Raw genomic sequence first — 13366 nt, 5'->3', positions numbered from 1 at the left:
TGGCTCAATGGCCTGAGCCGGCCATTGGCACGGCGGCTGGGGGTAATACATAGCTGGAGCTGCTGCCCCTTGAACTTTCTTTTTGAGGAGTTTGAGAGGCAGGCTGTGTACCCACCTGCTTAAGGCTTGGCAGGTGAGAAGTCCCTGGGGTGAGCTATTGGGGTAGCGGGAGCTTATTTTTTGGCTTAATATTACATTTGTTTTACGGATGTACTTTGCGCACTGCAAAAAACTTGTTGAACACTGCAGACATTGTACACTTGACGTCCCAGCCACAGTGCGCTGTGGTGTTAAATTGGGTTTGGGGACCCAAATTGACCGCATGGTTTTGCACATTCCACAAGGCTGGTGTGGTGGATGTCTACAAGGCAGGTACACAGTGCGGCGGCGGCAGAGCTGGACTTGACTTACGCAGGCAGGCGCGGACTGGCTAGTATAGGCTGTGACCGGGGGAAGCCGCGGCAGCCAAAGCGGGCTATGTCAGCGGCATAGCTGGGGTGGAGGCAGCATTTGGGATCCATTGAAGGCTAGACAGAGGCAAGAGGAGTCCAACAGTGGTCAATGAAGTGGGGCAAATTTGACAGAAGATCCGTGTGAGAACGGAATGGAAGGATGATGTGCGTGGTTGTGGGAGTGTGGCTTGGCGGATGGCCTGTGTGAGAGGCGGGCGGAGGAGGATGGTTTTTCTTTCTCTCATGTTTTTCCTTTTCTACGGAGGGGGGAGGGAGTTTTCCCCCATCATCAGATTATTATTACTTTTACGGATTTCTTACTTCATTCTTGTTACTCTGGTATGGATTCTTTACAGCAGAGATGATGCTTAATTACTTGTGGCGGAGTTGTTTGGCTTGCAGAGCTTGTCTTTTGTGTGCTTCATGACTGATTTACTATGTTCTTACTGCGGCTTTCTACATGTTTGGACATTACCTTACTTGCTTTTACAACTATTGCACCACCTTTGCTACCCTTTGCAGAGCGGAGTGGAGTTTCTCCAGATGACCGGACTTTACCCGGGTATCATCATGGAGCAGCGGGGTCCTGCAATTTCTATGCAGGGACCACTTTTGTTCACCACAGCGTGGTAGTGTAAAACACTTTGCGCACTGCAGAAGGAAAATATTATTTTTCAATTTTTCTTGCTGTCAGTCAGTAGAGGGGATTTTTATCCCCCCTCCTTTAATTTCCTGGAATTTTAACAACCCTCAGTTTGAGGCAAAACTAAGGGTTAATAATAAAGACCAAAAATGATAAAAGAAGCTCCAGCTACACACCCGGCCATTGTGCGGCACGGGCCGGTCATCAAGCGCATTATGCCAACTCCCCCAATGACTGGCACAGACCTGTCATCAAGCGGAGTATGCATACCCCTCAGAGTCAATGACCAGGTCTGTTCTGGTGTAAGACTCAAAAGTGATTGTGAAACCCTTTTGCTGAATGGAGAAGGGGATGATGGAGGTGCAAACTCTGCCCTTCTATACTATCAGATAACAAGACCCACCAAGCTAAGCTTGGCAAGTTTTAATCAAGTGATAGGTCTGGTCTGGTTCCAGATGAAGTTGTTCAATGACAGGTATGTGAAAGATGTGAGAGTTTATGATGAGTGAAAAGGGTGAAAGTTGACTTGATGATTCCGGTGGGGATTGCCTCAAGAGGGTAATATAGAAAGTTGAGAAGAGTGCCTAGGCTGAGAAGGGTATATGTCTCAGTTGACAGTTGGGACAACGGTGGGCCAGCTATGCTAACCGTAGCGTAGCGGAATTCCGCTAAATTTTAGCGTAGCGTTAGCGGAATTGCGCCTTCTCTGCGCTAACGCTACGCGCAAAGGGTGCGCAGATAATTTAGCTGTTAGCGTAGCGTTAGCGCAGATGCGCGCAATTGCGCTAACGCTACACACGCAGGGCGCAGAAGAACGCGCGCTACGGTGCGCCACAGTGCTTTTAGCTGAAAAAAAGGCCTTTTTTCCGCTAAAAGCGCTGTAGCGCAGCGTAGTGACTGTAGCGGCGCGCTAAAACTAGCAAACAATTGGCGCGCTGTTAGCGCCGCTGAAACGTAGCGGCTCTAACAGCGCGCTAACGCTACTCAAAATGGGCGGGCGCTTTTTGCCGCTACGCTAACGCTAAGTGGCCCTGTAGCGTAGTGTAGCGTAGCGGCCCACCATTGGTTGGGAGTTGAACCAGAAACCGGGTAACTTGTGACAGGCACGTGATATGTCAACCAAGAGATATGAGAGTGAGCTCAGTGGTTATTGCAGATATGAGGGATGATTTGGTATGTTATAAGGGTTATTATATAGTGTAAGGATGATGATAATGGTGGATAGGTGGTATCTGGATAACTGGTGGGTACCAAACTGAGGGGAAAACAACTGGGGGAGAGAGCTCCTTATATAAACAAATGTGCGGGATTTTAGCTACAAGGGGGACCCTGGATGAGGGATTTTAGCTGGTGGGCTGCGTACAAGTGGTGTCAGAAGATACTAAATACAGGTAAAAAATGGGGTGAGAAATGAAGAATGAGACCATACTAATGCAAGGTGGGGAACTGTCAAATACAGGGGTCTTCCATGCAAGGGGTGTATGAGTGGTGTCAGAATAATGTAAAGAGTGCAGAAATGGGGTCAGAAGACTGCATGCAGCTGCAAGGGGTACATATACAAATAGGCATGGCAATTGGGCGGGTTGGCCGACGGGCTGCCCGAACCCAGGCGGGTTTGGGTCAATCTAAATGCACGCCACTTTTTGACTAGATGCACGCCAAAAAAGTGGCGTGCACGCCTGTACGCCAAAATAAATGGCGTACAGGAGCAGTGCACGCCATTTGTTTGGCGTGCGTAGCCCTGCACGCCAAAAATACTCCTTTTTGGAAGAATTTTGGCGTGCACAAACCCTCCACGCCATTTTTTTTGGCGTACAGGCGTTGCACGCCACTTTTTTGGCGTGCATATAGTCAAAAGTTGGCGTGCACCGTTTTACATGCAGTTTTTTTGGTGGCACAGTTGGCCAGTGCGCCCCAAAGGCATGATGAATAGTGCCTCCGCCACTATGAATAGTGCCAGGATGAATAGTTTTCATAGTGGCCGAGCTTGGCGGAGTCACTATTTATAGTGGCGGGGCTTGGCGGAGGCACTATTCATAGTGGTGGAGCTTGGCGGAGGCACTATTCATAGTGGCGGAGCTTGGCGGAAGCACTATTCATTGGCGGAGCTTGGCAGAGGCACTATTTATAGTGCAGAGCTTGGCGGAGGCACTGTTCATAGTGCAGAGCTTGGCGCAGGCACTATGAATAGTACATGAAATATGTCATTGGGCCGCAGTGGTCACACCCTATTTTGTTGTGCGCAACTGTTCCTGCCAAAAAAATCGCATTCAACATGGTGCAGGCCACTTTTTGACTAGATGCACGCCAAAAAAGTGGCGTGCAAAGCCTGTGCGCCAAAAAAAATGGTGTGGAGGGTTTGTGCACGCCAAAATTCTTCCAAAAAGGAGTATTTTTGGCGTGCAGGGCTACGCACGCCAAACAAATGGTGTGCACTGCTCCTGTACGCCATTTATTTTGGCGTACAGGCGTGCACGCCACTTTTTTGGCGTGCATCTAGTCAAAAAGTGGCGTGCATCTAGATTGACCCAACAGTGGGCCGCTACGCTAAACTACGCTATTTTAGCCCTAAAGTTTAGCGTAGCGGCAAAAAGCGCCAACCTTTTTTGAATAGCGTTAGCGCGCTGTTAGCGCCGCTACGCTTCGCTAATTTTCAGCGGCGCTAACAGCATACCAATTTTTGTTTAGTGTTAGCGCTACGCTACAGCCGCTACGCTACGCTACGTTGCGCTAAGGCGCTTTTAGCGGAAAAAAGGCACTTTTTTGCCGCAAAAAACGCTTTAGCGCAGCATAGCGTGCGCTCTTTTGCGCCTTGCGTGCTTAGCGTTAGCGCAATTGCGCGCATCTACGCTAACGCTACGCTAAAAGCTAAAATAGCTTTGCATCCTTTGCGCGTAGCGTTAGCGCAGATGCGCGCAATTGCGCTAACGCTACGCTAAAAAATAGCGCATTTGCGCTGCGCTACGCTACGCTAACAGCTATGTTAGCGTAGCTGACCCACTGTTGATTGACCCTTTCAAAAAATGTCTAATGTCGGCCCGACCCGCGACCTAAACGGGTTGGGCGCGGGTAGCCCAGCAAGCTACCCGAACCGCCTGCTCCTGCAACCCCCGGTGAGGGGGTTGGCCGACTAGCATGCCAGTAGTACCATTGGCGACGGCGACCTGATCCACCATGGATCTCAACCTCAACGCTAAGCGGCTTGACAAGATGGCACATTTTGACACCAGGGATACTGACATCCCAGTTTTAGCTAATCAAGAATCCGGCTCACAATCTCAATTGCAAGCTCATATGACCCAGACCGGGGATTCAACTTCAAGCCATGACAGGGAAACCTCAGGCCCTCAGACTCCAGCACATACCGAAGACAACTCAGTCAACAATATTCAGTCAAAGAAAAGGAAACTTACCAGTGAGGTTTGGGACCACTTCTTGAAGGTCATACGTAAGTAGTTACTAGGCTGTTAATTTTTTGCTTCCGGAAGTATGGGGTCCTTATCCTTTTGTTTCATCTTCCAATGGTTAATGTCTAGAACCCGACGGCAAGGTGAAAGCTCAGTGCAATTACTGCAAGCAGAAACTCACGGGAGGCTCAGCTGCTGGAACAAAACACCTGTGGAAGCATTTGAGTTGATGTATATCCAAAAAAGGTGGGACGACCAACTGTGGGCCGCTACGCTACATTTAGTCCGTAGTTCAGCGCAGCGTAGCGGATCTAAACTACAAATGACAGGGTTTTCCGTTAGCGGGCAGTGATTGCCCGCTACCGCTAACAGGCACCCCTTGAAACTACAGGGCCTCTATCGCCGCTATCAGCGCTAGCAGTGCTATTCAACCGCTAAAAAAGCTGATAGCGCTGTTAGTGCCCGTTAGCGTAGCGTAGCGGCCCGTAGCGGGCGCTACAACTAACGGCAATGTGTCAGGAACTACGCAACGCTAAACTAGCAGATAGCGCACGCTACGGATAGTTTAGCGTAGCGGCCCACCGTTGGGACGACTGCACCCAAACAAGGCCTGTTAAATTTCACCTCCTCAAATCAGGCTGCTGGAAGCCGTAGCGTGTGGATCTATAATCAAGAAAGGACCCAAGAACAATTGGCTGAAATGATTATTCAGCACGAATATCCGTTTGCAATGGCTGAACACAAAGGCTTTAACAGATTTATGAAGGAGGCTCAGCCTCAATTTCAAATGCCTGGACGCAAGAACGTTCAAAACTATTGTATCATCATATTCAACAAGCAGAAGGCAGCGCTTATCAAAAAGATTGAAACGGATGCAAAGCGTATTGCTCTGACGACTGATTTATGGACTGCTTCAGATATTACTGGCTACATGGTGGTCACAGGCCACTATGTCAACAATGACTGCAGGTCAATGCCGCAGATGGGTCAGATTGACGTTGGTCTGACTCATTTGACCTGGATGCCATGCCAACATTGCTGGCACATTGTGTTGGCATGACAGTTGGGTCAGTTAAGAGGCATGGCTACCCAGCCAACCGTTTTTGGCCCTTCTGAGAACACCAATGGTATTGCTGGTCTGGGCCAACCTGATGGCCCCGTTGGCTTGAATGGGTGTCAAATAAGTGTCCAACAAGACAAACCAGCCAATGAAGGCTTGCCAGTAGCAGCAAGCCAATGCTATCCACTGGTTGAGCAATTGTCAGACCTTGGCAAGGTCATCAATGATGGTAATCAGTCTGGCTTGCCTGTGAGTTCCTCACAGAGGGTCAGACCTATGTTGGTCTGACTCAAGTCTCATGCAACCCAAATGTCATTCCCAACCCCGCCAACACACTGTGTTAGCATGACAGTAGGGTCAACCCAGTGGCATGGCGTGCCCAGCCAACCAGTTTTTGCCCTGGCGAGCATGCCAACAATATTGATGTGTTGGACATGCCAACAAGATCCCGTTGGCTTGACCAATTGTCAGCCCAAGTCCAACTGGACTCATCAGCTTACAAAGTCATTTCTAGCCAAGCAAGCTGACACTATCATCTGGTTGGACCCGCATTGAGCATTGGTTATCATTTGGATTAATCAAGTTTTTTATTGACCAAGTGTTGTATACCTCTCTCCATGTAAGAAAGAGGTTCTGGAAGTTCTGTTTTTCAAAAAAAAAATGACGTTGCAGTCGCCAAGTGCTGGATGATTGGATTACTAAGGAATGATATAGAACGTACTTCTCAACCAATTCAACAAGATACTAGTGCAATGTGTGAGAATACAAGCCAAGGTGAACGGCCGCAATCTCATAAATTGAGACTGTGGCCGGGATCTAACTCAGCTGCGGAAACTGGTAAGCAAAGCAAACCGCTTCTGCAGTCCAAAGTTAGAGTTCCGCGGAGTTGTAAAACTGACACATCAAACTGATCCATGCAGGTCCAACTCCAACAAGAAATAAACTCAGGCGTGTGGAAAATCCCAGCCCTCAGCCACTCAAAGCTAGAATATTGGCTAGCACCAAAGGTGAGCAGCCGTTAATCTTAAACTTTGGCTTGATCAGACAAGAGATAATTCTTCAATCAAGCAACAGCAAAGCAACTCTTAAAGAACAAGACAAACCAATCCAATCCCTCCCAAAGAGAAGGGGAAACAATTGGTAAGCAAGCTAGACAAAGCAAATATCTAAGGTTGAGAAACTAATGAGTAGCACAACTGCGCTACAGACAACGTCGAGGAACTTTTCCGGTGTTTTGCTAAACCTAGACCAGTTGGACCCCAAGGACCATAGGCTCAACAAGTGTAAGGACTCATGAGCTACACCAGAGAAGAAGAGATCACACAAAGAACTGACAAACCCCGTCGGCTTACAGTGTTAACCTTCTCAACCTGAAGGGAACTGTTGAGTTCTCTTCAGCTTTCTCTTCTCTCAACACTAAGCAGAGCACAGCCAGCAGCCTGCTCTTAGGTAAATCACTAAATAGTTACAATTGTCTATTTGTTGTCACATACTTGTTATGCTAGTCACAGAACTGTACTCAAGCAATAAAACTGTCTTAGTCTTCTGAATTCTTTCACAATGGTCAAGGCAGACCTCCTAGGTAGACTGTATACCTAGGAGGTCTGCCTTGACCATTGCACTAGTATCTTGTTGAATTGGTTGACCCGACCATCTTGCCAACCTGCAGTCGGCCATAGGTAGCTTCCATTGAGCCGGCGTTACACAGAGGAGAGGATCAGGCCAATGTACTTCCTTTGCGCAGGCATTGCGCGGTGCATTTCCCGTTGCGCAAGCCTTTCGCAATGCATTTCGCGTTGCGCAAGCCCGGCGCAATGCCTTTTGTATTGCGCCGCGCCTGCGTCAAGAATGTGCTGATGCACTGGCACTGCGCAAGGCCCGCGCTACGCAAGTGTTATGCCAATGCAATTATGGTGTTCAAAATTGCATTGTATGTCACGGTTTACATAAAATCATAAAGCCAATTTTGGCTGGGAGATGTCAGCGTGCATAAAACTTAAAGTGACATCTCCCAGCCAAAATTGCAGTTTATGATTTTATGTAAAAAATCTTATGCAATTTTGAACACCATAGGTATTGCGCAGGCCTTGCGCAAAAGGTATGCCAATTTCGGGCCTTGACGCAAGGCCGGCATCGGAAGATATGCCGACTGCGGCTCTGACAGCCTCCCGCGTAGAGAAATCAGGTCGGTCACCAAAATTTTCTGGTGACGTCGGGGAGGTCGGGCCGACGCAATTCCCCACGCCAACCTTGCGTCGACTGCGAACCGTGCAACCGCTGCGCTGACAAAGCGGTCTTTTAGCGCAGCGCAGTGGGGGACCGCTACGCGGCCAGCCTGAAAAGCGGCAGCGCAGCTGGACCACCGCTGCGCTACCGAGCGGTCCCCCACTTTTCATCCAACCCAAAAAGCGGTAGCGCAACGGCGAGGCCGCTACTTTCAGCACAGCGCAGCGGCCTCCAAAAGCGCTACGCTGCGCTTTTTTCAGAAAACTACTTACTGTTAATAGTGCTCTATGCCCGAAACAGTGTAACCGCTGCGCTTTGCTGGAAAAAGCAGTCATTCAGCCCAGCGCAGCGGGGGACCGCTACGCGGCCAACCTAAATAGCGGTAGCGCAGGGGGTGCGCCGCTGCGCTACCGCTGAAATTAGCGGTTCCCCGCTTCTTCTCAAACTCAAAAAGCCGTAGCGCAGCGGGTGGGGCCGCTACTTTCAGCGCAGCAAAGCGGACGCGAAAATTGCTGCGCTGCGCTTCCTGCAGCGCAGCGGTTGCACCCGTGAACATAGTATCATGGAAATTTACCCCTGCAAGGATTTGACTCTGAGCTGCAACAATTCACAATACTAACCGTATAGATTTTTTGTAGGGACCAAGTTCTGTTAAAAATTTTATGACTAGATAAAGTTTAAATTTTATTTTGATTGGTTGTGTGGGGGGGAACTATAGTTTTTAAGACATTTTTTGAAGTTGTTTTGATTGGCTTACAGGCATCAATATTGAAGTGGTTTGTGGGGGGAGCTAGCTGGGGGGTTTTTCAAGTGGAAAATTCCTAAGACATGCTTTGAAAGTGAAAATGAGGTGGTGTGTAGTTGACCATGTTGGGCTTGCTGGTATGCAGACACTAAAATCAACAATCCATTTGAATTAATTAAATTATGTTGTTGCGGGAGAAACACCAGAAAGCTTCTGCATGATGGCTGACTCTATTTTAGTTCCTTGAATGAGAGCATCCGATACACTTCTGTGGCTCTCCACTTGGTTTACCTTGCTGACTGAGTAGTGTTTTCTAAGCCACTGCTGCTCAGCAGAAATTTTCCATGGAGTCAAGTCATCCTCTACAAAGAGTGAAAAGTCTTCCATTGAGGTCGTATGTAAACACCTTTTAATGCCCTTCTCCATTTTGAACATTTCTATTAGGCCTAAAACTTTGCTGACTTCAATTCCGTTAGATTGTCTTCTTGCAAGTAGCTCTTCAAAATGTTTCACAGCTGTGCTTTCTGCAGGAAAATGTTTGACCCCTATAAATTCAGGTCTGTATGGCAAAAGACCCAAGGAGTTCTGGATGTTAGCCAGAATTGTTTTTTTACTTGCCTTAACCAGGTTTTCTTCCTGCAGTTGGGAAACTGTAGATGGTTTCGGAAATTCATTCGCAAGGTTGTAGAATTTCTGTATCCTTTCAACTTGAAACTTCTTGAGTGAATTCTTTTCAACGAGGTGCTTGCTGATCAACTTCCAATTCTCAACAATTGTGCGTTCAGAAACTTGCTGGACCAAGGTTTTAATCCTTCGGTGAAATTCATCTTGGCTTAAGATATCTTTCATCCACCATTGGAAATTGGCTAGAAATTGTACCCTTGCTTCAGGCGTGTGCCATACGTCCCTGAGCACTTCGTACGTATAATCACCCAAAACCGACAAAGGTAAATGATCTGTTTTGACATCAATTTTCATGTGCCTTGATATGCTGTCCATCAAGTCCAAATCTAAGCCCAAAACTTTCCACATGTTCACATATGATTTCCAATCTTCAAGCTGCTTTTCAAGAGCTTCATTTGTTGTTGGTTTGCGCCGGCTCTTTGGTCGTGGTAAGCCTGGATAAATGTGATCTTCTGAGTTTTTCATGGAAGGTATGAAGGCCTTGCTCAATGCTTGCGAAACAGGGCCATTGATAAATTCGTCGCGCTCTGCCTCAGACATCTTTTCGACACCGGAGTATATAGTACATAGACAAAAAAAGTGTTTTTCAAAAATTGAAGATTGAAGTTGAAGGTTTTTTGGGTCAATATGAATTGACTGGAATTTATGTCTTTGGCCTCCCAAATTTCATGAGTATTACCCACCCTCTTGATTTCCTCACTGGTAGACCCTCCTTTGCCTTGACCCTTCTTCTCATCCGTCAGCTCGACGCCTCCCAGCCGCTTTTTAGGTGGTGTTTTGGCGCTACACATGTATCAAAAAATAAAATTTCAAAGTTAGTGGAGTTTTGAATAATGAACTTGATGAGAAATCCGAAGATCAACCCGATTGACTGACTTTCGCTCTTGGTCCAGTTCTTCCAAAAACGTCCAATCATCATCTACTTGTGACTTGCTGCCTTTTGACTTTTTCTTATTCTTTCTCTTTGGCTCAGATGCTTTCATACCAGCCAATTTTCCGGATTCATCAAATTCTTCCACTTGCGATGAACCGTATTCTTAATTGTCTTGTCGCCACTATCGTTTGTGAGAGTTGAATACTTTCAATTCTTTCGCCTTCAATTTCATCGGACAGAAACAAAGGTGATGATGGGGCTTACTTTTGATCTGATTTGAGGTCAGCGGCGCCAGTTTCTCCAATTTTGTTTTCTTTGCCCTTGGGCGAAGGAAGGACACGATGTTCTGGATTTGATATCTGATTCAAACCCTTTGGGGTTTCTTCATGTGAAGATACTGAATCAACACTAGCTTGCTTATCCAAGACTTCCCAGTATCCTTTTCTCAATCCATTCAAGTTCATATTTTTTATCGTTTTGAAATCAAGCTTCCTGTAAATTGAAATGAATCAGTTTCCTTTCACATTATTTCAAAGCTCATTTTGCATCAAACTTACACCTTGTTAGTCTTCCCATGTGTCCTCCAGGCTGAATCTTCTGTGCCATCTCCAACGGTACGAGGACCAGAAGAAAAGCTGGGGTCTTCTTCGGAGGTCTTTGAATTTTCAACTTGCTCACTAGGATTGGTTGCATCGATGGAGCGAAGGGTTTCTGGAGACTTGGGCGATGGAGTGGCTTTGGCTTGATCGCTGTGAGGTTTCTGGGTGCTTTTCGTGTTAAGACTTTGACGCTGTTTGACTGCGGTCAAATCGTTTGCGTTGGCCCGAGCATTCGGTGTGACGCAGTGAGGATTTGGAGCTCGATGAGGTCCTTGCGACCCTGGTATATATTTTTTCTTCTGCATTTCAACTCCGGCGAACTCTTCCACTGACAGCGGCACGTTTTCCTCTTTTAAAAGCGCATATTTGTAAGTGCTTTCAGGAGCTTTATTTCGTATGGACATCGCCAGATTATTTTCTGATTCATACGGCAGACTTTGCTGCAATTGGCTCGTTTGAACCGAGAATGTATCAGCAGGGAGGAAAACTTCATCCTGATTGCCTGAGGCAATATCAGTCTTTGGGGGAGTAAGTTCTCGTTTAGTTGCTGCTTGAGTCTTCGACAAAGACGTAGCGGCCTCGTTCACAGGGACAACCGTTTCTCCAGAGACTGGATGATGGGTAATTTTGATATTTGACCCGGCAAGCTTCTCATTTTCCAAATCTTCAACTTTCCCAAACGTGGGAAGATGTACAGACGTTCTCAGCCCAGCCGGATCATGTGCCGAGCCTCCAATCTCATTCGAAGGAAATCCCGGGCTGCTGTCTTCGGTCTTCTCATTAAGAGGTGTGGAAAGGTCCCTGGAATCATCTTTCTCTTCAAACTGTTTGGCAGAGTCCTCTGCTGCTGTGAATGAACTTGGATCAAGATTTTCTCGCGCATCACTTATCTTCGGAACTTTCGGGTGAGCTTGATTTTCTGGCTCTTCCTGGTGGAACTCCACCGTCGGCGTAATCAAGTCTTTGTTGGCCAGCAACCTCCTACGTTCCTCATGCACAGTCAAACCCTAATAGCAGCAAAATTTGCCACAATTTATTGCGCGATCAGCAGTGTATTCATTCAAATGTAAATAACTATCTTGATGACACACGGAGGGAGATATTACTGGTTGGATACTCCTGATTCGCACAGGAAGTTTTGCGCTTTGCGGTTGCCACGAAAATCCACCGGACACTCCGTCAGAAACCATCGGCTTGGAAAACGCTTTAACGCGTGCGGATACCTCTTGTTGAGATTTTTCCTTGCGTATTTTAGCTGCAGTACGTTTATCGTCTCTTTCCTTGATTTCACGTTGGAATATTTCCTCGAGATGCTCGGAAGTTTCTGTAAGGATTGCCCTGTGTTGTAGATATAGCATATTTTGGTGCGCCAGCCTTGATTGAGCAATTGGAACTAAATGCTTAGCATGCAGCGTAACCGGGTGGTATTGATACTGGTACGCGTCAGCAGAAGTCAAAGGGCATGGGTTGCGCGTCCTTCTGGTGTAAAAACCAGGTTGGGCGGTATGAACAATAGAATAGCCTTCGGGCACATATTCGCTTTCGGCATAAGCTGGTGTGCTCCAAAAGTCGAATGATGCTCTAGGGTTTTCTGGGAAGCCGGGGTGCATCGGAATTCCCTGGACAGCGTGAAACACATGGCAGAAGCAAATTAAGAAAGACAGGCATTGTTGAGTTTGTGAAAGTGGCCAATCTCCCATCCTTGTTGGACGTCCTGGAAAGTGATGCCGTCCCGAGTAGAATTGTGCAAATTGACAAGAACTTAGAAAGACAATGGAGGACTTCCCGTCGATCTGGAAAGTCAGATCTGAGCCGCCAGATTTCAGATTTCGCAGGGAAATCTAGGTCCCCGAAGATCCCCGAAGCAATCCAGAGTCCCAAATTCCAGATTTCCCTGCGAAATCTGAAATTCCAGATTTATTCAAAAATGACGGGAAGTCCTCCAATTGAGAACGTTTTTGGACTGACAAGGCAGACACCGAAAACGTGTGCGGCTCGGGAATACTTAGGTGAAAACCCGAATACTTAGATCCAGTGGGTCCGAATTGTATGTAGGTCGGCCCAAGGGCCAACCCAGCACGGAGTGGCTCTGAGGGCGCCCAGAGTGCATACATAGGTACTTGAAACAGGTTACAATCCAGATCCCACGGAAGCCGATACTGATACGGAAGAGTGGATGGTCGGTGACCGGACCTGTAACGGCTACACAATTGGGCAACTGGGACATTGGCCCGGTCCACCGCAACCATGGCATCCCCAAAGGGGCATGGTGTGTCAAATGTTGGCACAACTGAGTCCCCGACCTTCACCCAACCATGTCCCAATTGTGTCACACCAGCTGTGCAGCATGCTACCCTGGTGGGAGGCTCGCTGAGGCTGGCCGCGAAGCGGCCCCTCCCGCAGGGAGGGACTTGTGCACAAAGTCAAAAATTTGGCTGAAAAAGAAATCATGAATGGCTGGATCCAATCCCCATGCTACCGTTCCGCTTAGGGTTGGGCTGAATATCTTTCGCGATATTCAGCCGCTGTGAGTTTCTCTTTGCAATCCAATGTTGTTAGGATTGCCTAGGAGACCCGGGAGTGGTCCCTCTAACTCCCCAAGCCGCCTGAGTGTGGGAAAAGGGGTGTCCTCCTCATCTCCCCTCCGGTGTGCCTTGCCTCTTCTCTGAATGAGGG

The 13366-nt window shown here is 47.6% G+C and overlaps 2 protein-coding genes across 2 annotated transcripts; both read right to left on the bottom strand.

Annotated features, from left to right (window-relative positions):
- Nucleotides 1–9086: 9086 nt before the first annotated feature.
- PtA15_4A200 (uncharacterized protein) lies at nucleotides 9087–10555 on the bottom strand (the record flags this gene model as incomplete). Its single annotated transcript, XM_053168061.1, has 6 exons — nucleotides 9087–9092; nucleotides 9158–9757; nucleotides 9901–10000; nucleotides 10094–10179; nucleotides 10248–10272; nucleotides 10356–10555. The coding sequence occupies 6 exons, from the start codon at nucleotides 10553–10555 to the stop codon at nucleotides 9087–9089; spliced, it is 1017 nt and encodes a 338-aa protein (XP_053019307.1).
- Nucleotides 10556–10644: 89 nt separating this feature from the next.
- On the bottom strand, nucleotides 10645–12300 carry PtA15_4A199 (uncharacterized protein; the record flags this gene model as incomplete). The annotated part of the gene is made up of 2 exons (XM_053168058.1): nucleotides 10645–11697; nucleotides 11782–12300. The coding sequence occupies 2 exons, from the start codon at nucleotides 12298–12300 to the stop codon at nucleotides 10645–10647; spliced, it is 1572 nt and encodes a 523-aa protein (XP_053019306.1).
- Nucleotides 12301–13366: the final 1066 nt, after the last annotated feature.

The sequence above is a fragment of the Puccinia triticina genome, chromosome 4A (assembly GCF_026914185.1).
Source record: "Puccinia triticina chromosome 4A, complete sequence".
Taxonomy (NCBI): Eukaryota; Fungi; Basidiomycota; class Pucciniomycetes; order Pucciniales; family Pucciniaceae; genus Puccinia; species Puccinia triticina.
The sequence above is the reverse complement of the archived record's forward strand: the minus strand, read 5'-3'. Positions and strand labels throughout refer to the sequence as shown.